The sequence below is a fragment of the Ornithorhynchus anatinus genome, chromosome 6, assembly GCF_004115215.2.
Source record: "Ornithorhynchus anatinus isolate Pmale09 chromosome 6, mOrnAna1.pri.v4, whole genome shotgun sequence".
Lineage (NCBI taxonomy): Eukaryota > Metazoa > Chordata > Mammalia > Monotremata > Ornithorhynchidae > Ornithorhynchus > Ornithorhynchus anatinus.
This window is the reverse complement of record NC_041733.1, coordinates 42,614,384-42,640,316: the sequence shown is the minus strand read 5'-3', so window position 1 is coordinate 42,640,316 and position 25,933 is coordinate 42,614,384. Positions and strand designations below refer to the sequence as shown.

At 54.2% G+C, this 25,933-nt stretch overlaps 1 protein-coding gene across 1 annotated transcript in view; it reads left to right on the top strand.

Annotated features, from left to right (window-relative positions):
- Window positions 1-23,958, top strand: part of AMOT (angiomotin) — a 48,541-nt gene extending 24,583 nt beyond the window's left edge. The window contains exons 4-13 of the mRNA XM_029067817.2: window positions 3,106-3,520; window positions 7,265-7,409; window positions 8,110-8,202; window positions 11,808-11,953; window positions 15,127-15,276; window positions 17,096-17,286; window positions 19,019-19,141; window positions 21,875-22,107; window positions 22,319-22,591; window positions 23,755-23,958. Coding sequence (XP_028923650.1) covers window positions 3,106-3,520; window positions 7,265-7,409; window positions 8,110-8,202; window positions 11,808-11,953; window positions 15,127-15,276; window positions 17,096-17,286; window positions 19,019-19,141; window positions 21,875-22,107; window positions 22,319-22,591; window positions 23,755-23,855 — 1,870 coding nt within the window. The 3' untranslated portion in view covers window positions 23,856-23,958. The remainder of the gene's footprint in view (window positions 1-3,105; window positions 3,521-7,264; window positions 7,410-8,109; window positions 8,203-11,807; window positions 11,954-15,126; window positions 15,277-17,095; window positions 17,287-19,018; window positions 19,142-21,874; window positions 22,108-22,318; window positions 22,592-23,754) is intronic.
- Window positions 23,959-25,933: the final 1,975 nt, after the last annotated feature.

The following is a 25,933-nucleotide window of genomic DNA, read 5'->3' as shown; positions in this document are numbered from 1 at the left end:
GGGGAAAGGCGGACGGATGGATGATGAGGAGAACCGACTGCCGACTTGCATTTCCGAGACCCTTAACCCCCTCGCCCGTCGCTCCGTGTCGACGGACGCTCGCCCGAGCAGGAGAGCTGATCGGGGTCGCCTCTACCCAGAAGGTGGGTGGGAATCGCCTGGTTTCCCCACGGGTCGGTCTCTCCCCCGGGCCCTGGAGGGCTCTGGGAGGGCTCAGAGACACTTCCCTGTTCCGTGGTAAGCTCCGGCTGGGCACCCCGAGCCCTCAGTCAGTCAGTCGTATTTATTGAGCGCCTATGTGCTCTTAGCGCTTGGTAGAGTAAAATGAACAGACACGTTCCCTGCCGACAACAAGCCTATAGTCTAGAGGGGAGGAATCCTTTCCTTCGGCTTCTTTTTTAGTCCCACTGCTATTTCGGAAGCCCCGACGGGAGGAGCAGGGTTGGATGGGAAGGAGAATAAGGGGCTGAAGTGGGGGTCCTCACCCGTGGTCGTCCCTGACCTGTCTTGCTCCTAGTGTGTGCTCGGGGCTGATATGGTTGCCCTTGGGCTTCGAGCTGGCAGATTCTCCACTTTGGGCCTTCTGTACCTTGGACCGTTTCAATACCTAATAAGAGCTGTGGTATTCGCTAAGTGCTTACTATGTGCCGAGCACTGTGCTGAGTGCTGATGGTGCTCAGATCCCACCCTGCTGTGCCCCTCCCCACTACATCCTCCTTTAATCCAGTTTTTCCCCTTCTTAAAAGTCCAGCCCTTCCGTGAAGCAGCATGGCATCGTGAATAGAGCACATGCCTGAGAGTCGGAAAGTCATGGTTTCTAATCCCGGCTCCACCACTTGCCTGCTGCGTGACCGTGGGCGAGTCGCTTGAGTTCCCTGCCCAGGCATGTGCTTCATGGAAGGGCTGGACTTGGGGTAGAGTTTTTAAGGAGGGGAAAGACTGGATTAAAGGAGGAGGGGCACAGCAGGGAAGGGGGTGAAGAGAAAGCTTTGGCCCAGAGAAGGGTCAGGGTGGAATATGCGGCTGCTGAAAGCCCTGGCTAAGCCCGTGTCAGTGAGTAACCTAGAGGTCATTTCCTCTCTGAAACAATGCAGGGGGTCTGGAAGGAGTCGCCCAGCCCGCTGACCAACCCGGGCCGTAGGAGGATGTGGGGAAGGTAACCCTTTAGCTGCTGCTGCTGGGAATCCTCTGCCTCTCCCCGACACAGGCAGTGTTGCAAGGGGATAATAATAATATTAATAATGGTATTCGTTAAGCGCTTCTTCTGTGCCGGGCTAGATAGAGGCAGATGGCAGTGAACGCAGTCCCTGTCCCATGTCTCAATCACAGTCTCAATCCCCATTATCCAGATGTGATAACGAGGCCCAGAGAAGCAACGCGTCTTGCCCACTTCAGAATGTGGCGGAGCCGGAATTAGAACCCATGACCTTCTGACTCCCAGGCCCCTGCTCTATCCACTATGCCATGCTGAGGGCGGGGCCTTCGGGCAAGGAGTTTAGCCTCAGGGGTCACATGGGTCATCTCTCCATCAAGTAACTAGGGGCACGGGGGTCATGAGGTCGTAGACATTAGTCCCCTGTCCCCGGGTCCCCTGTCCCCAGGTCCCCTGTCCCCAGGCCAGTGAATATCTCAGCCATCCAGATGAGCATTTGCTTTTTTAAGATAATGGTAACAATTGTTTGTTAACTGCTAACTAGTTGCCAAGCACTATGAGAAGGAGCATGGCTTATTGGAAAGAGCCCCGGCCTGGGAGTCAGAGGTTGTGGGTTCTAATCCCGGCTCCGCCACATATCAGCTGTGTGACTCTGGGCAAGTCACTTCTCTGTGCCTCAGTTACCTTGAGGCACACATGGGACAACCTGATTACCTTGTATCTCCCCCAGCACTTAGACCAGTGTTTGGCGCATAGTAAGAGTTTAACAGATGCCATCATTATTATTTGTGTTATTATGCTAAGCGCTGGGGTTGATCCGAGACAATCAGATGGATCGGAAACAGCCCCTGCCCCATTCGTAGCTCACATTCTGAGGGAAGGAGAACAGGTATATTGTCCTGATGAGGAAACTGAGGCCCAGAGAAATGAAGTGACATGCCCAAGGTCACCCAAGTCAGGACAGAGGAGTGGTTATTCTTTCTTTAAAAATTCCCCAGGGTTAGAGATGCCACAGTCTCTTCTGGTGGCCTGTTACTGAATCATTTCATGACATCTGTACTTACTGTTTGCAGAGCACTGTACTAAACACTTGGGAGAGTACAGTCCAATTGAATAGGTAGACATGATCCCTACCCGCGGGGAGCTTGCTCTTTAGAGGGGCGGTTCTGATCTTCTTGAACGTAAGCTCTACCGACTCCACTGCCTAGACAGTCATGCCCATGCACACAGACTGTCTTGCGTGCACACGTAGGTAATCGCTCACTCGCGCACACGGACCCTGACGTTACACTCAGTTCTAGAGCTGAACTGTTGGAAGCCTCCAGCCCAGGAGGAGATTGTAAGCTCTACACTTTGTAGGCAGGGCGTGTGTCTGGTTAGATGGTTCTGTTGTACTCTCCCAAGAGCTCTGCTCACAGCAAGCGCTCAGTAAAGTGCAGATGGTGTAGCGGGTAGAGCACGCACCTGGGAGTCTAGTCCCGGCTCTGCCGCTTGTCTGCTGTGTGACCTTGGCAAGTCACTTCACTTCTCTGTGGCTCGGTTACCTCGTCTGTAAAACGGGGATTGAGACTGTGAGCCCCGTGTGAGACGGGCCCACCTCAGGGCTTAGTACAGCACCTGGCACATAGTAAGTGCTTAACAAATGCCATTATTATTGTTATTGTTAATAAATGCTATTGACTGGGTACTTGCATAAGAAGCAACATGGCCTGATGGAAAGAGCCCGGGTCTGGAAGCGGCTGCCTCGCGACTCTGGGCAAGTCACTTGATTTGTCGGGTTCCTCGCCTGTCAGAATGGGGATGAAATCCCTGTCTCCCGGGTGGGTCAGGGATGGCTCCCCTCCAGGTGCATTCGAGCCATGCCAGCGCTTAGTGCTTAGCGCAGCACCTGTCGCAATACCACCGGCGGTGGCGGCGGACCACCGGGCGCTCACTCCCCTCTCGTCCGGCAGGCCGGGCCAGGACGCGGTTCTGCCGAGGCCCCCCCACCATCACAGCCCCACCTCCTCGCTCACGTCCCTGGGCTCCTTGACCCTGCTGCAGTCCCCGCCGCCGTCCAGGCTCTCCCCCTGCCAGCCGCCGCCCCTGACCCCCAGCCCGGGCGACCTGGGCCCGCTCCTGCCCAGGGCCCCGCAGCCCCTCCACCCGGGGGACCCCTACCGCCTGGGCCAGCCGCCCCCGCCCCCCGCGGAGCCGTACCCGGCCGGGCCCCGGGGCCAGCCGCCGGGCCCCTACCAGCCGCTCCCGGTGGACCCGTTCGCCATCGTGGCCCGGGCCCAGCAGATGGTGGAGATCCTGTCCGAGGAGAACCGGGCCGTCCGGCAGGAGCTGGACGGCTGCTACGAGAAGGTGGCCAGGCTGCAGAAGGTGAGGAGGGGGGCGCCACGGGCCGGGGGGTTCCGGGCGGCCGGGTGGGCTGGGGCAATCGTCCCTTCCGCCGGCTTCGGAGGGAGCCTCCCTCTGGGTCTTCCTCCTCTTCCCCTTCCTCCCCATCGTCGGGATTTACCGAGGGCCCTCCGTGTGCGGAGTGCTGTGTTGAGCCCCTAATAATAATAACTGTGGTATTCGTTAAGCGCTTACCGTGGGCCAGGCACCGTACTAAGCGCCGGGGTGGGTACAAGCCGATCGGGTTGGACACGGTCCCCCTCCCAAGCGGGGCCCACGCCGCGTACAGAGCGCTGTGCCGGGCTTGTGCTGAGCGCCGTGCTGGGCATCTTCAGTGTGGAAAGTGCTAGACTGGGCACTTGCTCTGTGCAAAGTGCTGTGCTGGGCGCTCCTTGGAAGTAGATAGCATGTAGGCGCTTGAGAACATACACTAGAAGTTTAAGACAACCGAGTCTGTTCTCAACAAGTGGTGAGTCTTAATGGAAAGGCAATTGGCAGATGAAGGGGCGGTTTTAATAATTAATAATAATTATGATCCTTGTTAAGCGCTTTCTTTATGCCAAGCACTGTTGTAAGCACTGAGGCAGATACAGGGTTGGACACAGACCCTGTCCCACGTGGGGCTCCCACTCAGAGAAGCAGCGTGGCTCAGTGGAAAGAGCACGGGTTTGGGAGTCAGAGGATGTGGGTTCTAATCTTGCCTCCGCCACTCGTCTGCCCTGTGACCTTGGGCAAGTCACTTAACTTCTCTGTGCCTCGGTTACCTCATCTGTAAAATGGGGATTAAAAGTGTGATCCCCACTTGGGACAACCTGATTACCCTGTATCTACTCCAGTGCTTAGAACAGTGCTTGGCACACAGTAAGTGCTTAACAAATACCGTAAGAATAATGATTAGTATTATTATTATGAATCCCCAGCTTACAGATGAGGTAGCTGAGGCCCAGCGAAGCAAAGTGACTTGCCCAAGGTCACACAGCAGTCATGTGGTGGAGCTGGGATTAGAACCCAAGTCCTTCTGACTCCCAGGCCCGGGTTCTTTCTGCTGCACCATGCTACTTCTCAAATACCAGCTTTGGGGTGGGCTGACTTGTCTTTGAGGATAGCCTGGACCACCTGCCTACTAGCCTCATTCATTCCGTCGTATTTCAGTCTTCTCTACTGAGCACTTACTGTGTGCAGAGCACTGTACTAAGCGCTTGGGGAAGTACACCATGCCCCTCTTGGAAGCGGGCCTGACTGGCATAGGAAAGATCTCCAATTCAGTCATCAGTCATTCCATCAATGGTATTTATTCATTCATTCATTTAATGTTATTTATTGAGCACTTACTGTGTGCAAGGCCCTGTACTAAGTGCTTGGGAGAGCACAATCCAACAATAAACATTCCTGCCCACGATGAGCTCACAGTCGAGAGGGGGAGAAAGACATTAACATAAATAAATAGATTAATTACAGCTATATACATAGGGGCTGGGGGGATGGAAGGGAAGATGAATGAAGGAGCAAGTAAGAGCGGTGCAGAAGGGAATGGGAAAAGAGGAGAAGAGACCTTAGTCAGGGAAGGCTTCCTGGAGGTGCCTTCAATAAGGTTTAGAAGTGGGGGAGAGCAGTTATCTGTCTGATAGGAGGAGGGAGGCTTTCCAGGCCAGAGGTAGGATGCGGGCGAGAGGTCGGCGACGAGACAGGCGGGATCGAGATACAGTGAGAAGGTTAGCGTTAGAGCGTTACTGAGTGCTTACAGTGTGCGGAGCGCTGTACTAAGCACTCGGGAGAATGCGATTCCTCCACGATGGATATCTGTGGCCCCCACTCCCACCATCCGGACGTCAGGCTGCATCTTCCTCGTACCCCCCAGCCCACGCACGCTAGCAAACCCAGCTGTCCTCTTCCTGCCTCTGGAATCATTTATTCCCTCTCCCCTCCGCCCTGCTTCCTTTCTCTGTGGCCGCATCTGCCCCTTTCCTGCAGGCCCCTGGAGAGGGAATGGAAGGAAACCTATGGTGGTCTCAGGCTCCCCTGCAGATGAACGACTCCCTGGGTCTCCATCCCACGGGGGCATTGGAGAGTTGGGCAGAGCCCGGAGAGGCTGAGCAGGCGGTCAGGGAGGGGTACGGGGTTGCCAGCCCCACCCCGGGGACACAGCTCCGGGCGGTCGATGGCTGATGGTCGTTTGACCTCCGGAAGCCTCAGTGGCCGCCTGGTGTCCTTAGGAGACTCCGCGGTGGAAATTCCAGGGGTCCGAGCTCTCCCCCTCCGGATCCGGTTCCCGCAGGAAGGCCGGGCCCCGCGCGTTGCCTTTATCCGGCTGTTCCGGGAAGAAGGGTCCGGATGGGAGTTTCTCCTCCCTTCCCCCCGCCCACTCCACTCCCTCCCTCCTCGGCGCCTCATCCGTTGCCAGGGCCCCTCCCGTCACAGGGGGAGCCGCGAGGAAATCGTGGCTTCCCGCCGCTCAGCCGGTCTGGGGCCTGGAGCCCGGCTTCCTCCTGCCGCTCCTGGGCTAGCATCCCATCCACCGTCCCCTGGTCCGGCTGACCTGGGACCCGCTGCTTCCGGGAGCCAGGGGCCACGGGTTCCGTTGCTTCAGACTCTGCCAGAAACCCACCCGCCCATCACATCCCCTGTCGGGGGGTCACCTGGCCGCCTCCATCTCCACCTCCCCTTCTCCCCTCCCCACCCCTACATTGGACGATCCAATCCCGTCCCTCTCCCCTTCCCGATCCAGCTTTAATTTCTTCGGTCAAAGTGGTCAGCCTGGCTCGGGACGGGGCAGCAGCACGGAGGGCTGTGAGGAGGGGTCAGTGGGAAGAGGAAAAGGGCCTCACGCTCACTGCCCCGGCTCCAAGATGCTGGCGGGGGCTGGACGGAGACACCCCCTCCGTCATCATGATATTTATTGAGCGTGATGTAGTGGATAGAGCACAGGCCTGGGAGTCAGAAGATCATTCTTTCATTCAGTCGTATTTACTGAGTGCTTACTGTGTGCAGAGTACTGTACTAATCGCTTGGAAAGTACAGTTCGGCATGGTGCGGTAGAAAGAGCATGGGCCTGGGAGTAGGAAGGACCTGGGTTCTAATCCTAGCTCCACCACTTGTCTGCTGTGTGAACTTGGGCAAGTCACTTCACTTCTCTGTGCCATCTGTAAAATGGGGCTTGAGACCGTGAGCCCCATATGGGACAGGAACTGTGTTCAACCCAATTTGCTTGTATCCATCCCAGCACTTAGTACAGCACCTGGAGCATAGTAAGTGCTTAACAAATGCCATAATTATTATTATTATTGAGCGCTTCCTATGTGCAGAGCACCTGGAGCATAGTAAGTGCTTCACAAATACCATAATTATAATTATTGAGCGCTTTAATATGTGCAGAGCACCTGGAGCATAGTAAGTGCTTAACAAATACCGTAATATTACTGAGTGCTTACTATGTGCAGAGTACCTGGAGCATAGTAAGTGCTTAACAAATACCATAATTATTATTACTGAGTGCTTACTATGTGCAGAGCACCTGGAGCATAGTAAGTGCTTAACAAATACCATAATTATTATTATTGAGTGCTTCCTATGTGCAGAGCACTGTACTAAGCCCTGGGGAGAGCCCAATAAAACAGAGTTGGCAGACAGGTTCCCTACCCACAGTGAGCTTACAGTCTAGAGGGGAAGACTGATATGAACATAAATAAATAATGTGTACCATCGCTCACGTGCCCCGATCCCTTCCAGCTGGAGACGGAGATCCAGCGGGTGTCGGAGGCCTACGAGCACCTGGTGAAGTCGTCGTCCAAACGGGAGGCCCTGGAGAAGGCCATGAGGAACAAGCTAGAGGGGGAGATCCGGAGGCTGTACGATTTCAACCGGGACCTCAGAGGTGACCGCGGACGGCGGCCCGGGGAGGTCGGGGGACGAGGGGACTGGAGAAGTGGGCTCAGGCCGGGCGGCTGTGGTGGGGAGGGGCTCTGTCCCTCAGTTCGCTCATCTGTAAAATGGGGATTAAGACTGTGAGCCCCATGTGGGACAACCTGATTACCTTGTATCTGTCCCAGTGCTTAAAACAGTGCTTGGCACATAGCAAGCATTTAACAAGTACCATCGTCATTATTATTATTATTATCAGAGTAGGCTGGCCGCCTTGGGGAGGGGGACATGGGAGTCGGTGTGGGGAGCAGGATGGTCCCTGGGGGAATCGGACCAGCTGGCAGAACGGCTTACCAAATCTGTTGTATTGGGCTCTCCCAACCGCTCATAGAGTGCTCTGCGTATAGTAAGTGCTCAGTAAGTACCACTGATGATGACGACGGTTCTTGGAAAAGGGGGGATGGAGAGGGTTGGAGGGGGCAGGCCGATTCAGTAAATACCTTTGATGATGGTGGTGGTGGTCCCTGGGGAACAGGCAGAGTCGGGGGAGCAGGACAGGGGAGGGGCAGAGTGGTTCCTGGTGGGAATCAGAGCAGGCTGCCGGGAGGTGGCGGGAAGGGGGGACGGACTGTTAGGCGCCCCGACCGGGCGGTTTGGCTCGGGGACGGTGGGGTATCCCGGTGCTGACACCCCCTCTCCCTCACTGTCCGCAGAGCGCATGGAGACAGCCAACAAACAGCTGGCGGAGAAGGACTCGGAGGGCTGTCAGGACAACCGCAAGACCATCTCTCAGCTCTTCGCCCAGAGTGAGTCGGCGTTTGCCACCTGCGTGGGCTTCGGTTCCCAGGGTGGGGCGAGGGGGTGGCATTTCCCATTCGGTTCTCCTCTCGCCCCGAGGCCTGGTCCCCCCATCCCGGCATCGAATCCAGGCTTGCTTCTCGTCCTATCTCTTCCGCCCTCAGCCCGGGCGACACCAGGGAAACTCCTCACCCTGTCTGGGCTGGTAGAGCTGCCCCGAGAAGGCTTGGGGCTCTTCTGGCCCAAGGGAGATGGGTCTCCTGAGTAAGGAATTGGGAGCTTAGTACTCGAGCGCTTAGAACAGTGCTCTGCACACAGTAAGGGCTCAATAGCAGCGTGGCTCAGTGGAAAGAGCCCGGGCTTTGGAGTCAGAGGTCATGAGTTCGAATCCCAGCTCTGCCACTTGTCAGCTGTGTGACTGTGGGCAAGTCACTTAACTTCTCTGTGCCTCAGTTACCTCATCTGTAAAATGGGGATTAAGAGTGTGAGCCCCACGTGGGACATCCTGATTCCCCTGTGTCTACCCCAGCGCTTAGAACAGTGCTCGGCACATAGTAAGCGCTTAACAAATACCAACATTATTATTAATAAATTCGATTGAATGAATAAATGAGCTTCCCTTCCTCCCAGCGCCCCTGTGCCCTCCTCCAGAGGTGGCTGGATGCTGGTAAGAAGGTGATTAACAGCCCTGGGCCAGTGAGAGGTGGTGATTGACAGACCCGGGCATTTAGGACGTTGCAAGGGGTCAAAGAGCAGGTGCAGGTGGGGCTGGTGGAGGGGGAGGGGAACTGCTGGGAACTCCCCTCAAGAGAGTTCTCATTGTCTCTGAAGTGAACTAATCCTCTTGATGGTTAGCTAACAAACTCCACCCAGCTAAACAATGCCTAATTCTTTCCCACTGCGTTAATAAAGCCCAGCAATAAAGCACCGAGGCTCGGCTCGGGGAAAGCTGGAAAAGATGCCAGCCATCTGTCCTTCCTTCCCTTCCTCCTTCCCTCGCCCCGGGGAGGGTGGCAGGCCCTGCCCTGAAAGGGACAGAGGACAGGACCTTCCTATATTTTCCCTCAGTCCTCCCCCCAGGGCCCAGGTCAGGGTTCAGATAATAATAGTAGTTGTCAAGTGCTTACTGTGTGCCAGGCACTGTACTGAGCACCGGAATAGATACAAGGCATTTGGATTGGACACAGTCCCCTCCCACTTTGGGCTCCTTGTCTTAATCCCCATTTTACAGAGGAGGTAACTGAGGCACAGAGAAGTGATATCCCCAAGGTCACGCGGCAGACTCGTGGTGGAGCCGTGGTTAGAACCCGGAGGCTGCTGGGACTACAGATCCCCCTCCACCGCCTCCGCCCCCTCTGGGCTGTGGCCTCTTAGGGGACTGAGGGCAGGAATCACGTCACTTGGTCATTCTGGACTTCCCAGCGTCTAGACCAGTGCACTGCACCAAGTGGACACTCAATAAATACTATCGCTGCTATAACCAGAAGTATACGATCTGACCCACCCAGATGGACAGGAGCTGGGAGAGCTGAACCCTGGAAGGAACCTATTATTATTATTGTACTAACTGTGGTGTTTAAGAGCTTACTATGTACCAAGCACTGTGCTAAGCTCTGGGGTGGGTACAAGCAAATCAGGTTGGGACACAGTCCTTGCCCCACAGGGGCCTCAGAGTCTCGATCCCCGTTTTACAGATGAGGTAACTGAGGCCCAGAGAAGTGAAGTGACTTGCCCTAGGCCACACAGAGACAAGTGGGATTAGAACCCATGACCTTCTGATTCCCTAGCCTGTGTTCTATCCACTACACTATGCTGCTCCCATTTTACTGCATGGGGGCTTGCTGGGAACCAAATCCCCTTCCCACCAGATCTCTGCATGGCTGCACCTCCTTCTCCTCCCTCCACCCCACTTCTCTTCCTCCCTCCTTTCTCCTCCACTTCCTCCTCCCTTCACCCTGCTCCTCCTCCTCCTCCTCCTCCTCCTCCTCCCCCTTCTCTTCCTCCTCCTCCCTTCACCCCGCTCCTCCTCCCCCTTCTCTTCCTCCTTCTTCCTCCTTTCTTCTCCACCTCCTCCTTCCTCCACCCTGCTCCTCCTCCTCCTCTTCTTCCTCCTCCCCCTTTTGAGATCAGTGAATCAGAGCCATCTGGATTAAATTCAACCCGGCTATGTTCTGGTGGCCGGGCCCCTTGCCCGAGGAAAGAGCTTGGGTGCTGCTTCCCGGGACTGCTTTGGACCATGTGAATCTCCAGGAGGAGGAACAAGCGAAGGAAACAAAGGAGGAGAGGGGAAGGGGACCTTACCTTGCGGGCAGTTTGTCTGGGCCTTCCCCAAAGGTCTTGAGAAAGTTGTGTCTGAAGAGGTTGTGAGGGGAGATGGAGTCAGGGTTTGAGGAGCAGAGAGGAAAGTGACCTCCTCCAGAGCTCATAACCTGGTCTGGAGGCTTGGAGGCCCAAGAACTAATGCCCCATCATTCATTAATTCATTCAATCATATGTATTGAGCGCTTACTGTGTGCAGAGCACTGTACTGAGCATCGACCATCAAGTCTGTGTTCCACCCCTGTTCTCTACTGGTTTTCATTTGAAGACAACTCAGAGGGGTTCACACTGCCCTTTCCCTCTTTACGGAGCTAGCTCTGGGTGGGCACACGAAGGTATGTGTGTGTGTTTTGTTAAATACTTACTGTGTACTAAGCGCTAGGGTAGTTTCCAGATAATCCGATTGGACCCAGTCCCTGTCCCGCCTGGGACGCACAGGATAAGTAGGAGGGAGAACAGGTATTGGATCCCCATTGTCCAAATGAAGAAACTGAGGCCCAGGTAAGTGAAGTGACCTGACCAAGGTCACTCAGCAGAATCCGACTCTGAGGCCTGGAATCTGTCCCCTAAGCCACATCAGGGGGTGAGCATATACGCCCTTCATTCAGTCATTCATTCAGCCATATTTATTGAGCCCTTACTGTGTGCAAAGCATTATACAAAGCACTTGGGAGAGTACATTATTACAATAAACAGACATTCATTCATTCAGTCGTATTTATTGAATGCTTATTGTGTGCAAAGCACTGTACTAAGCACTTGGGAGAATATACCGTAACAATAAACAGACATTCATTCATTCAGTCGTATTTATTGAGTGCTTATTGTATGCAAAGCACTGTACTAAGCACTTGGGAGAAAATACCGTAACAATAAACAGACATTCATTCATTCGGTCGTATTTATTGAATGCTTACTGTGTGTACAGCACTGTACTAAGCACTTGGGGACAATACACTGTAACAATAAACAGACATTTCATTCATTCAGTTGTATTTAATGAATGTTTACTGTGTGTAAAGCACTGTACTAAACACTTGGGAGAATATACCGTAACAATAAACAGACATTTCATTCATTCAGTTGTATTTATTGAATGTTTACTGTGTGTAAAGCACTGTACTAAGCGCTTAGGAGAGTACAATATAACATCCGGCACTTTCCCTGTCCTCAACGAGGGTTGGCCCATAAAGCGGCCGTGTGGACACCGTGCCCCCGTCAGCGTGGCCGGGTCGATCAGAGTGAAGGTCTCCCCCGCCCCCTTCTCCTCCCTCCTTCTCTCGGGCCCCGGCAGACAAAGAGACCCAGCGGGAGAAGGAGAAGCTGGAGATTGAGCTGGCGGCCATCCGCTCCACCACCGAGGACCAACGGCGGCACATCGAGATCCGAGACCAGGCCCTCAACAACGCCCAGGCCAAGGTGGTGAAGCTGGAGGAAGAGGTACGGGCAGCCGGATAGGCGGGCGGCGGGACTTGGCCGGCGATGGGGCAGGCCGGCCTGGGAGCTGGAGGGACGATCTCTTTGTGGGTGGTGGGTGGAGGTCCCCCTCTCCCATGGGTTTCCTGAGAGGCTGGGCTGCTTCTTGACTGAATAATAATGGTAATTATAATAATAAAAATGATGGTATTTCTCAAGCGCTATTCTAAGTGCAGTGGAAAATACAAGGTGATGAGGTTGGATACGGTCCTTGCCCCACATGAGGCTCACAGTCTTAGTTCCCATTTTAAAGGTGAGGGAACTGAGGCATAGAGAAGTGAAATGACTTGCTCAAGGCCCCACGGCAGACAAGCGGCAGAGTCGCGATTGAAACGCAGGTCCTTCTGACTCCCAGGCCCAGGCTCTGTCCCCTAGGCCGTACTGCTTCCTTTTTCATTCAGTCCTTCAGTCAGTAGGTCAATCGGTGCTATTTATTGAGCGGTTACCATGTGCAGGACTCTTCTTCTTTGTCTGTTGTCAGCCTCGTCTCTCGTTTTATATTCTTAGCTGGGGAGCACTCCCGACCCCCAGGCCTGCCAAGGGACACGGACCAACCCGATTCCCACCCGAGTGTCTTTCCCACCCCTATTGGGACGGCACCTGGAGAGTTTCCAGTACTCTACCAGTCTCGGCTACGGGAGATTCACCCATTCCATTCCTAGCTTGGCCAGTGGCTAGCGAGCGGAAGACAATCTGCTCCAAGTCAAAACTCACCTGTGCGGCGATGTGGGAGAGAGTCGAGAGCGGAGACTCAGGTTTAGTGCATGGAAGGAGGCGACGGTAAACCACTTCTGGATTTTGACTAAGAAAACTCAGTGGATACAGTACCAGAATGATTGCAGATGGAGGTGGGGCGTTCTGGGAAAGATGTGTCCGTGGATTCGCTATCGCTCGGGGCCCGTTGGACAGCATAAGACAACAGTTCTTTCCCAGTGCTTAGTACTGTGCCGTGCCCACAGTAAGTGCTTAATAAATCTCACTGCTGGGAGAGTGCAGCAATAGAATGGGTAGACACAAATGCTGTCCCGGAAGAGCTGACAGTCTCTTCTCCCTCCCTCTCCTTTTCCTCCTCCGCTCCTCTCGCGCCTTCTCCCTCCTCTTCCTTCTCTTCCCTCTTCTCCATCTCCTCACCCCTGCTCCTCCTCCATTTTCTTCTGCTTCGGCCGCCGCTGCTCTTTCCGGCCGAGTCTTCGGCTCCGGGTTCCTGTCTGTTAGTAATTTTCTAGCGGCGACGGACGGATTCCTACTTTCCCCCCACCTAGGCCAGGAGGGAGGGGCCTCGTCGCAATGGACTCCGGCAGCGAGCCCAGCTTGCTAATAGTAGGATAGAGTTACCAAATTGCTTCAGCACGGACCCCAGAGAAGAGACCCGAGGGGGATTCTGGCTGCAGCTGGATTTGTTCATTCATTCAGTTCATTCCACTGTAAATATTAAACACTTACTGTGTGTAGAGCACTGTACTAAGCGCCTGGGAGAGTACACTATAACAATCTAACAGAAACATTCCCCACCCACATCGAGTTTACAGTCTAGAGATTGGATCAGAACACGGGGTGAGGGGGCTTCTTGGCGCGTCTCCTCTCAGCTGGGCGTGTGGTGCCGTGGGGAGGTGAGGTGAACATCGGGGATATTGGGGAACCCCTTCATCCTCCCGGGAAGGTGGAGTGATGCCCCAGAAGAGGTGGGGTCTTGGAGCTTCTGGGCTAAAGGTGAGCCAGCAGGCCCCAGGGGCTGGGCTGGATGCTCTTGCAAATGAGCGAAGGGACCCAGTTGGCCGTGGGGAGAGGAACAATTATGTGTGTGGGTGTCTGTGTGGAGGCTGATGGGCTAAGGTGAGGACCGTGGCCCTGAAGAATATCTAGGTATGACCGTGGTTTGTACAGGAGAAGCAGTGTGGTGTAGTAGGTAGAGCCCCGGGCTGGGAGTCTGAAGGTCGTAGATTCTAATCACTGGCTTTGCCGCTTTGCTGTGTGACCTTGGGCAAGTCACTTAACTTCTCTGGGCCTCAGTTCCCTTATCTGTTAAATGGGGATGGAGACTCTGAGTCCCATAGGGGACTGGGACTGTGTCCAACCTGATTTGCTTGATTCCACCCCAGCGTATAGTACAGTACCTGGCAGGTAGTAAGCACTTTCTAGGCTGTGAGCCTGTTGTTGGGTAGGGATTGTCTCAATCTGTTGCCAAAGTGTACTTTCCAAGCTCTTAGTACAGTGCTCTGCACACAGTAGGCGCTCAGTAAATACGATTAAACAAATGAACTTAACAAATACCACAATTATCCCCCCTCTAGACTGTGAGCTCGTTGTGGGCAGGGAATGGGTCTGTTACATTGTACTCTTCCAAGCGCTTAGTACAGTGCTCTGCACACAGTAAGCGCTTGATAAATACGATTGAATAACTGACCTTGAGGACTGCAGCCCCGTAGGGGGATCCTGCTGGGCAGTCTAGGCTCCGTACGTCCGGCCTCTGTGGACGTTAGAACTCTGACTCCCAGGCCCGGGCTCTTTCCACTTCTCAGCTGGAGTCCAAGCCAATGCCTCCATTTTATGTTAGATACAGTTTTGTTCTTTCTGAATCCCTACCCCCAACCATAATCATCATCGTAGTCATACCTGTGGTATCTGTTAAGCACTTACTACGTGCTAAGTGCTTAACACGCTGTCGAATCGCCTCCGAACCATAGTGACTCCATAGAAACACCTTTCCTGGGTTGCTCCACCTCCATCTGCAATCATTCCGGTAGTGTGTCCGTGGAGTTTAAAATCCGCAAGCGGTTTACCATCGCTTTCTTCCACGCCGTCAACTTGAGTCTCCACCCTCGACTCTCTCCCGTGCCGCCGCTGCCCAGCACGGGTGAGTTTTGAGTTGTAGCAGATGGCCTTCCATTCGCTAGCCACTGCCCAAACTAGGGATGGAATGGACAGGCCCCTGCTTGAATCTCCCTCCCGTAGCCGAGACTGGCAGAGGCCTGGAAACTAAATGCTGGGGTAGATGCAGGATAATCGATTCAATTCCAGGTCACGCAGCAGACAAGTGGCGGAGCCGGGATGAGGACCCAGGTCCCTCTGACCCCCACGCTCGGGCTCTTTTCACTCGGCCACGCTGCTTCGGCAACTGACCTCTCTGCTTTTCTCAGCTGAAGAAGAAGCAGGTGTACGTGGAGAAAGTGGAGAAGATGCAGCAGGCACTGGTGCAGCTACAGGCCGCCTGCGAGAAACGGGAACAGCTGGAGCACCGGCTGCGGACGCGCCTCGAGAGGGAGCTGGAGTCTCTGCGCATGCAGCAGGTGTGGCCAGGGAGACCCGCACACGCCAACCCACAGGCGCACGCCAGTGCAGGGTGGCTTAGCCCCGGGGGCTGACAGAGTCGGGCTGGGAGGTCAGGAGACCTGGGTTCAGCTCTTCCTCAGAATACAAATAGCCCATGCCAGACCTGAGCTCATCTTGGCCGCGAGCTGCCAGGAAGCCCTTGTCCGGGGCTTAGAGAGGCCCCGGGGGATGCCCAGAAAGGAGACATGCGGCATGGAAGCAGTGTGACCTAGTGGAAGGAGCACAGGCCTGGGAGTCAGAAGTCCTGGGTTCTAATCGCGGCTCTGACGCTTGTCGGCTGTGTGACTTTGGGAAGTCGCTTTGCTTTTCTGGGCCTCGACCTCTTCTGGAAAATGGGGATTAAGACTGTGAGCCCACGTGGGACATGGACCCTGTCTAACCTGATTACTTTGAATCTACCCCAGTGCTTAGAACAGTGCCTGGCACACAGGAAGCAGTTGACAATTACCACAGTTCATTCATTCAGTTGTATTTATTAAGTGCTTACTGTGTGCAGAACACTGTTCTTAAATGCCCAGTTATTAGATGCAACCCTAGGGGATTACCAGAGAAAGCTGTTTTTAAGGTGAGGGTCCCATCCCCCGAGCTACATTGAACCTTTACTCAACCTAAGAAGGCAGTCAGCTCTAAGTATTTGCAGGAGAAAGAGCTCCCTGAGGGGCTTCTCCTCCATGATTTCTAAGTTCAATCCCACCCCTCGGGCCACAAAATCCCAACTCCAAGTCTGCTTCTCCCCTACTAATAATAACAGGAACTGTGGTATTTGTTAGGCACCTACTATGTGCCAGACACTGTACTAAGTGCTGGAGTGGATACAAGCAAATTGAGTCGGACACAATCCCTGCCCCACCTGGGGTTCACAGTCTTAAACGCCCATTTTACAGATGAGGTCACTGAAACCTAGAGACCTGAAGTGACATGTCCAAGGTCACAGAGCAGATAAGTGGCAGAGGTCAGATTAGAACTCAGGTCCCTCTGACTTTCAGGCCCTTGCTCTTTCCACTAGGCCACACTACTTCTCTACCCAGACACATCTCAGAGTCTCTATCTCCCCTATTCAGTTGGGGTCCAAGCCAATAGCTCTGTTTTATGTTAGATAGTTTTTACTTCTTGCACCACCTCTCCCTACCCTAATGATTACCTTCATAATAACGGTGGTATTTGTTAAGCACTTACTATGTGCTAAGTGCTGGGGTAGGTGCAGGATAATCAATGCAATTCAATTTTATTTATTGAGCACTTATTGTGTGCTGAACACTGTCCTAAGAATTGGGAGAGTACAGAGAGGACACAGTCCCTACACCACATGAGGTTCTGAGGAGGAGGAGGAACAGCCACTTCACCCCCATTTCCCAGATGAGGCAACCGAGGCCCAGAGAGGGCAAGTTGTGGAGCCGGGATTAGAGCCCAGGTCTCGGGACTCCCTGCCCAGCGCTCTTTCCACTAGGCCACGTGGCTTCTCCTAGTTGCCCCCTAGGAGATAGTTGAACCATTCATTCATTCGATCATATTTACTGAGCGCTTACTATGTGCGGAGCACTGTACTAAGAGCTTGGACTGTACAATTCAGCAACAGATAGAGACGATCCCTGCCCAACCACGGGCTCACATGGGCGGTAGTTTTCTGGGGACGAGACAAGGTTGGTGGGGGGCTCATTGACTATTGAGGGCTACACCCCCACCCCCCAGGACCACGGTCTAGGCCGGAGGGGTGTCCCCGGGGCTGCTTGCTCCTGGGCCTACTCGGACCCCGCTCCCGCCTCCCGCCCACTCCAGCGACAGGGGGCCTCCCAGCCGGCCAGCGTCTCCGAATCCAACGCCACGGCCCTCATGGAGCTGCTGCGGGAGAAGGAGGAGAGGATCCTGGCCCTGGAGGCCGACATGACCAAGTGGGAGCAGAAGTACCTGGAGGAGAGTGTGATGCGGCAGTTCGCTCTGGACGCCGCGGCCACCGTGGCCGCTCAGAGGTGAGGCTGTCAATGCGATCGCCTCCCGGCGCCGAGTCGGGGACGGCGATGGGATGCAGGGCATCGGTGAAGTCCGTCCCGCCTGTTCCTCCCTCGCCCCCCGGGGTCTGGTTTTGAACTGAGGGCGGGAGGGGCGGGGCTGAGAAGGAGGCTCCACCCAGGAGGAGTGGGGTGCTGGGGCGCCCGGGGCTCTGCGGGTGTCGTCTCGGGAGACCCAACCCGGCGGGAGAGAAATGTCCCTCCTGCCAGAGCAGGAGTCGGCTTCCGTGATGATCGGGGTGATGTAATAATAATAATAATTGTATTTGTTGAGGTCTTACTATGCGTCAAGCACTCTTCTAAATGCCAGGGTTGGACACAGTCTCTGCCCCACCTGGGGCTCACAGTCTTCATCCCCATTTTACAGATGAGGGAGCTGAGGCCCAGAGAAGTGAAGTGACTTCACTTCTACCCCGAGGTCCCACAGCAGACGAGTGGCAGAGCCGGGATTAAAACCCAGGTCCTTCTGACTCCCGGGGCTGAGCTCTATCCACTAGGCCATGCTGCTTCTCTGGGCTAAAAGGCTTGGAGAGATGGTTCTCCGGAGTCCCATGGCCAAAATGGACCGTGATTCAGTTGGACGACCCCTGAAAGCTGGGTGGGCAGGGCCAGGAGGGGCCGGGCAGGCCTGTGCCCCAGGCCGACTCCAGAGTCTGCACAGTTAGGCCTGGGAACGACAAGGCCCTTAGACCCTCTGATCTGTGGGAGACGGGGGCTCGGGTGGACAGAGGTGATAGGCCTGGACCCCAGAGTCAGCTTTATTTATTTATTTATTTATTTATTTATTTATCAATTTATTTATCAAGTGCTTACTGTGTGCCAGTTGGGTTGGATGCAGTCCCTGTCCCATGAGGGGCTCCCAATCTTAATCCCCATTTTATAGATGAGGAAACTGAGGCACAATGAAGTGACTTGTCCAGGGTCACATAGATAAGTGGCAGAGCCGGGATTAGAGTCCAGATCCTTCTGACTCTCAAGCCTGTGCTCATGCCACTAGGCCACACTGTTTCCCTGATTAAGACTGTGTCCCACGTGGGACAGGGACTGTGTCCAATCTTATCATCTTGCGTCTAGCAGTGCCTGACACGTTGTAATTGCTTTTAAAAATTTTTTTTAAGGTATCTGTTAAGCATTTAACAAATTCAAAAGGAAAAAAAGATTGAGAATGGCAATAAGGAAAATTCCCAGGCCCAGCCACCATCTTCAAAAGCAGTGTGGCTTAGTGGATAGAGCACGGGCCTGGGAATCAGAAGAACCTGGGTTGTAATCCCGGCTCAGCCAGGTGTCTGCTGTGTGACATGTCTGCTGTGTGACTTCACTTCTCTGGGCCTCAGTGACCTCATCTGTAAAATGGGGATAAGAGGGTGAGCCCACTTGGGACGGGGACTGGGTCCAACCTGATTAACTTGTATCTACCCCTGCGCTTAGAATGGTGATTGGCATTATAGTAAGCGCTAAACAAGTACCATAGTTATTAATCCCCATTTTCCAGATGAGGTAACTGAGGGCTAGAGAATATTGTTATTGTTATTAATAATAAAATCAAAGCGGCCGATGAACTGAGGTCAGAGAGCAGGGGGTGCCACACCAGCAGCATCAGGGTCTTGGAAACGCTTGCTCAGAGGGGGAGACCGGGGTGCTGACCTTGTCTCTCTTGCGCTGGCCTCACTTCCCGGCCTCTGGCCTCCCTCAGGGACACGACGGCCATCAGCCACTCCCCGAGCGCCAGCTACTCCACGTCCCTGGAGGCGCGGATCCAGAAGGAGGAGGAGGAGATCCTGCTGGCCAACCGGAGGTGCCTGGACATGGAGGGCAGGTAAAGGGCAAGGGGACGCCGGTGGGGAGGGGCTTTTGCCCTTGATCACGTTCCTCTCCCTCCCTTACACTACCCAGTGTCCAGAGGGTGGGCCGGGGCCCTTGGTTGACCCTGTGGGCTGGACGGTTTCAAGACCAGTCTCCCCACCTGATCTACGAGTCCTCGACCTCCTGCTCTCTGGCCGAGTTTAGGGGACCGCCCTTCCCACCGCTGGGGTCGAGGCAGAGCCGTGGTCCTGGTCAGCGTCAGGTCCCTGGAGCAGTAGGTGGGTCACGAGATCCCTCTAATCAATGCCCGGCCCCTCCCAGCCTTCCTCAGCATCCCTGCCATCTTCTCCAGACTTAGAGATTGCCTCCCAGTGAAAAGCATCGGATCCCAGGGGTATTTATTTTTAGTCCACCAGTGTCTCCTGGGAGCTTGGGCCGGCTGGGCAATTTGGAGGACCGAATGAGGAAAAGTCTTGAGCTCCCTGACAGTCGTCATGGTTCAGCTACTGACTTCCTGTGGGAGAATTTCATTCTTGCCTACGGTTGCTAGGGACGGTTTCACCCTCCTGCCTTTCCCCACGCTTCCCTGCCGCGGCTCAGTCGTCTTCCGTGGCTCTCCCGGTAGCTGCCCTCAGGGTGGTCCGAGGGTCTTCTGGGGGGGCAGCTCTTCCATCGCTGATGAGACCGTGTCCATCCTAAATTTGTATCTACCCCAGGGCTTAGGACAGTGCTTGACACATAGTAAATGCTTAACAGATGATGATGATGTTAATATAATAATAATAATGGGGCCCTTGGTCCTGCTGCTGCTGAGGAATTGGAGGAATGAATTGCACCCTGTCCCCTCCCTCCATGAATTTGTCCAATATATTTGGGTCCTCTATCTTCCTGCTTCTTTGATGAGGCCCCAGCTTTTCCATCTTTCCCAAGCCCCTCACAGGATGGCACCTGGAGAGTTTCAGTCCTCTACCAGTCTCGGCTACGGGAGGGCGAGTCAAGCAGAGGGCTGCCCATTCCATTCCTGGCTTGGGCAGAGGCTAGCGAGTGGCAGGCAATCTGATACAAGTCAAAAGTCACCCGTGCTGGGCAGCAGCGGCACGGGAGAGAGTAGAGGGTGGAGACTCAAGTTGACTGCGGGGAAGAAGGTAATGGTAAACCACTTCGGTATTTTTACTAAGAAAAATCAATGGATACATTACCGGAACGATGGCAGTTGGAGGTGGGGTGTTCTGGGAGAGATGTGTCCGTGGAGTCGCTATGGGTCGGAAACGATTCGACAGCGTAAGCCCCAAGACAAGCTTTTCAGTCAGTCCTTGTATGGAAGCTTTGTCCACCCCTCCGATCATCAAGTCTGTACCTTTTCCAGCTTGGTTTTAGGTCCAACCTGCACACAAGAGTCTGAGTCCAGCTGAACCGTAGATTTTAGGTAATGACCGGGCTCTGCCTTGGCCTTTTAAAAACATTTTTAATGTATTTGTGAAGCACTTACTGTGTGTCAGGCACTGTTCTAAGTGCTGGATACCAGAGAATCAGGTTGGGCAGAGTCCCTGTCCCACATGGGGCTTGCAGTCTAAATAAGAAGAAGGATTTAATCCTCATTTTATAGATGAGTAACAGGCCCAGGGAAGGTCAACACAGGAGAAAAATGGTGAAGCTGGGACAAGAACCCAGGTCCTCTGGTTTCCAGGTCCGCTATGCCAGACTGCTTTGTTTTCCTTCTACTTCCCCAGGTTGTCAGTGGGGCTGGTCCTTATTACCACCCTCATTATTATTATTGTATTTGTTAAACGCTTATTTTGTGTCAAGCACTGTTCTAAGAGGTTGCCCACCCACCTCCGCATCAAACAAAAACACCTCTCCGTTGGCTTTAAAGCTCTCCATCACCTTGCCCCCTCCTACCTCAGCGCGCTACTCTCTTACTACAACCCAGCCTGCACACTTGGCTCCTTTAATGCTAATCATCTCACTGTGCCTCCATCTAGCCTATTTTGCCACTGACTTGTCTGACTGACTGCACGTCCTGCGTCTGGCCTGGATCGCCTCCTTCCTCCAATGCGTCAGACAATTCCTCTCCCCCGCTTCACAGCCTTTTCCAAGGCCCACCTCCTCCAAGAGGCCTTCCCTGGCTAAGCTCCCCTTTCTTCTTCTCCCACTCCCTCCTGCGTCGCCCTGACTTGCTGCCTTTGTTCATCTCCTCTCCCAGCCCCACAGTGTCTGTGTATGTGTCTGTATGTATTTATTTATATTAGTGGCTTTGTCCCCCTCTAGACTGTAAGCTCATTGTGGGAGGGAATGTGTCTGTTATATTGCTATGTTGTCCTCTCCCAAGTGCTTAGTACAGTGCTCTGCACACAGTGAGAGCTCAATAAATATGATTGAATGAAGGAAGTTAATGAAATTGGGCAGAGTCCCCGTGAGATTGGGTAGAGTCCTTGTCCCACATGGGGCTCACAGTCTTAGGAGGGGGAATGCGTATTGATTTCCCAATTTACAGATGAGGAAACTGAGGTACTGAGAGGTTCTTACCCAAGGTCATACAGCAGGCAGTAGTTGGAGCCAGGATTAGAAATGAAGTTCTTTGACTCCCAGGCCCAAGCTGTTGCCACTAGGCCACGCTGCTTCCCCCTTTCCCTCAATTCCCGCCCCCGCCTGAGCCCAGGACATGGATGCGGGAGTGCAGGGAAGCCCCAGAGCCAGCCTGGGTTGCCCCAAGAGATCCTCGCCCTCCCTCTGTCCCGGCCCCCAGGATCAAGACCCTCCACGCCCAGATCATCGAGAAAGATGCCATGATCAAGGTCCTCCAGCAGCGCTCCAGGAAGGAGACCAGCAAGACGGATCAGCTGGCATCCATGAGGCCGGCCAAGTCCCTCATGTCCATCTCCAACGCCGGGTCGGGCCCTCTGGCCCACGCCTCCCCGCTCAGCAGCACCCCCATCCTGGAGGAGAAGCGGGAGGACAAGAGCTGGAAGGGCAGTTTGGGTGAGGAGAGTCGGCTGCCGGGGATTGTCCATGGCCGGGAGAGGAGCCAGTTGGCCCCTGAGGGGGCGGGGGAGGCGGAAAGCCGGGGTGGGGTTTGTCCCGCCTCCCGAGAATTTGTGGAGACCCAAACGGGGGAAGCGCTCTGGTCGGCTCGGCCGGGCGTGCCTGTAGCGTCCGATGGCCGGCCAGCTCTTCTCCCGTCCCTCCGCAGGCGTCCTGCTGGGCACCGAATACCGCTCGGAGTCCATTCCATCCACGCCCTCGCCCGTCCTCCCCTCCACTCCGCTCCTGTCCGCCCACTCCAAGACGGGCAGCCGGGACTGCGGCACCCAGACCGAGCGGGGCGCCGAACAGAACAAGGCCACCGCCGTCACCCCTGCCGTCACCCCCACCGTCGCCCCCGCCGTGCCCACCCCCGCCCCGGCTCCCTCTGGGCCCGGCCGCTTACCCACCCCGAGCTTGGCCTTCAGCCCCGACAAGGCAGGTAGGTCACCTTTGGCGTCCAGCCTGGAATTGGCTAATAATAATAATAATTGTGGTATTTGTTCAACGCTTACTATGTACCAGGCGCTGTAATAATAAGAATAATCGTGGTTTTTTTTAGGCGCTTACTGAGTGCCAAGCACTGTACTAAGCGCTGGGGTGGGTTCAGGCAAATCAAGTCAGACACGGTCCCTGTCCCATGTGGGACTCACAGTCCTAATCCCCATTTTACAGATGAGGGAACTGAGGCAGAGAGAAGTGAAGTGACTTGCCCAAGGTTAAACAGCTGGGTGGTCTTGGATGGGACAGAGGTTCTGCCTGCATTTAGGCCTGGAGCGGTCGGCTGGTGGGCTTTGTGAGAGCAAGGCGTCTGAGGCGCTTGGGACCCCCAGAAAAATAATAATAATAATAGTAATAAAATCACTGTGGCATTTGTTAAGCACCTACTGTGTGCCAAGGACTGAACTAAGTGCTGGGGTAGAGTCAAAATCATCAGGTCCCACCTGGGGCTCACAGTCTAAGTAGGAGGGAGAAAAGATATTGAATCCCCATTTCGCAGATGAGGGAAGTGAGACTCAGAGAAGTGAAGTGACTTGTCCGAGATCACCCAGCAGGTAAGTGGCGGAGTCAGGATTAGAACACAGCTCCTCTCTGACTCCTGCCAGGCTCTATCCTCTAGGCCCCTCTGCTGGGGGTGGGGGCACAACCCAGAGCTGGGAGATGGAGGCAGTGTATACCACCACTCTCCAGTCATCCCGGACAGGAGAAATGGTGCACATCATACCGAGCAACAGATGATATGAAAATCCCGGGGGGCGTTGAGTTCCAGCAGGGAGAGGACCCTCTTTCAGACAGAGAGAGCCCCGATAATGAGAGATCGCCAAAGGTCACCCTTCCCCAGCTGCCAAGAGCTTTATCATCTGCCCCAGATAATCCAGAGTGGATAATTGGAAGTAAACGATTTCTCAGCTGCCAAACTGAAAAAAACGGGAGAAAAGGGGAGCCAGTTATGCCCAGAGGGGCAGCTGGGAATGGGCTGGGGGGTTGGGGACTCTTTCTCCTAGGGGCTTGGGTGTTCTGCAGAGTAAGAACAGGCCTCAAGGGAAGGAGCGGAAGCTGTAATTTGACTTTGAGTCCGTGTTTCTCTCCTTTGCTTCCTCGTAGATGGCCCCGTTTTCCATTCCAACACTCTCGAAAGAAAGCCACCCACTCAGACCCTAGGACAGGACCTGACCGATGCGGAAATGGTGGAGTATCTCATTTGAAAGGCTGAACCCAGGACCTTTTTTTACCTTTTTTTTTTAAGGGACATTTTATTGGAGCAATGTAGTACTCGAGTAATAAAGGATCTCCACCCCGAGCTGACCATATAGAGTGCCTCAAAACACAGGTTAACTAGAACGAGCTCAAAATTCTACTCTTGGGAATTTTTTTTTTTAAAATACTGGAACTGGTAACGTCTGGATATAAACTGATGTTTTAAATGCACTAAATTTTTATTTTTAATTTCAATATTTTACAAACTTTTTTTTACGAACAACAAACCAACAAAAAAAAAACCACCCAAACCGTAGTACTTACTGAAGGCATTTTGTGATGCGTAGCTGGGAGAGAGGAAGATGGAGGTGGTGGCGTTGGGGAGATGCTGCCTGTTTCTTTCCAGAATGGGCGATCTCGATTCTGGGGTTCATGGAAATGGGGGGGTGGTTTTCTTAGAGGTGGAGAAGACCTCACTCCCAGTTCCCTAAGACCCCCAGCCCCAGGTAGGAGGCATTTGAGGATCACCTCTACTTCGGGGGAGGCAGCGACCTCTCCCCCCAACCTCAGATGGCTCTTCCTTCTGCCAGAGAGAGAAATCGAGGAAGGCGGCCGCTGAGCCTCCAGTTCCGAGAGATTCCGATTCGCTTATTGACTTTGGAGTAATTTATATGTTGGATAATTAATATATTGCTTCCGGTTGTTGAGTGTGACACACGACCCACCTCGTGTCTTAGGACTTAAAGCTGCCACCGAAGGGTTTTTCTGGCGGCCTCTCTTGGTTTGTGTAGGGAGGGGGGCTAAGAAACACAGGCCCCTTGTGACTTGGGTTCACTCGGGGCGTCAGCTTGAGCTTGAGGCCGGGGGCTCGGGCTGGAGACCGCCAAGCATCGGGAACGTTGCCGGCTGTCAGAGCTGGAAGAGGAATCGTTGGCCCGGTGCGTGGTTTCGATTCCCCCCCACGTGGTGGGAAGCCCCGGCCCCTCGGCTCCGGTAGTCACGGCCAGGGGTGACGGGGTGCCCCCCAACTGAGGTCCCCTCACCCCCATTCCCCTCAACAGCGTCCCTTAAGCTGCACGTTGGCCAGTATGGTCTGTCGGCAAGTTTTTCTGGGCACTTACGGGCCATTCCCAGTTGGGCCGGAGGTTGGACCCAAGGCGGAAGCCAGATCTCATCCTGCATCCTGTCAGTCAGTCGTATTTACTGACGCTTGCCGTGTTCAGAGTACTGAGCGCTGGGCAGAGTACAATATAACAATAAATGGACACATTCCCTGCCTACGACAAGCTCACAGTCTAGAGGGGGAGATGGATGTTAATATAAATAAATGACAGATATGGACGTAAGTGCTGTGGGACTGCGGGGTAATGAATAAAGGGAGCAAGTCGGAGATGCAGGAGGGAGTGGGAGAAGAGGAAAGGAGGGCTTAGGGAAGGCCTCTGGGAGGTGATGTACCTGCAATAAGGCACATCTGTCAGAACAGCGATTTTTTAAGTGAGGGTCCTACCAGCCCCCAGGCTGTAACTTCCTGCACCCTATATTCCTCATGGGGGTCCCCCTCCTTTCACCCCACCAGGTAAGCACCCAGCCCTCCCGCCAGAAACCCAGTTTTTTCTTATCTCTGCTGGGTGATTTGGCAAATCTCTAGCTCCTTTTGCTAGCTCCCCATGAAAGGGCAAATGCTATTGATTGCCTGACTGTATTTTGGGGGTTCCCCCCGCCAAAGTCTGCCTCCTTCAGATAGCTAGGAATGGCAGGGGTGATTGTGTGTGTTCTTTCCACAACTCCGAGCCGGGCCTCAGCCCTCAGCGGTCAAGCCCCTCCCGGACCACAGCGTCACTCGTAAGATCGCAGTGACCTTCGTTCCAACGGCTCTTCAGACTCAGAGGTTTTTTTTTCTTTATTACTTCAAACCTGGGCTATTAGGAGAGAGCCACAGATTTCAGGAGAGCACATTCATTCATTCAGTCATATTTATCGAGTGCTTACTGTGTGCAGAGCACTGTACCAAGCACATCCACATTCCTTTTTTTTTTCCGGAGAAATCCCCGTTCTCCCGACAGTTTAGACTGGAAGTCTCGTGTGG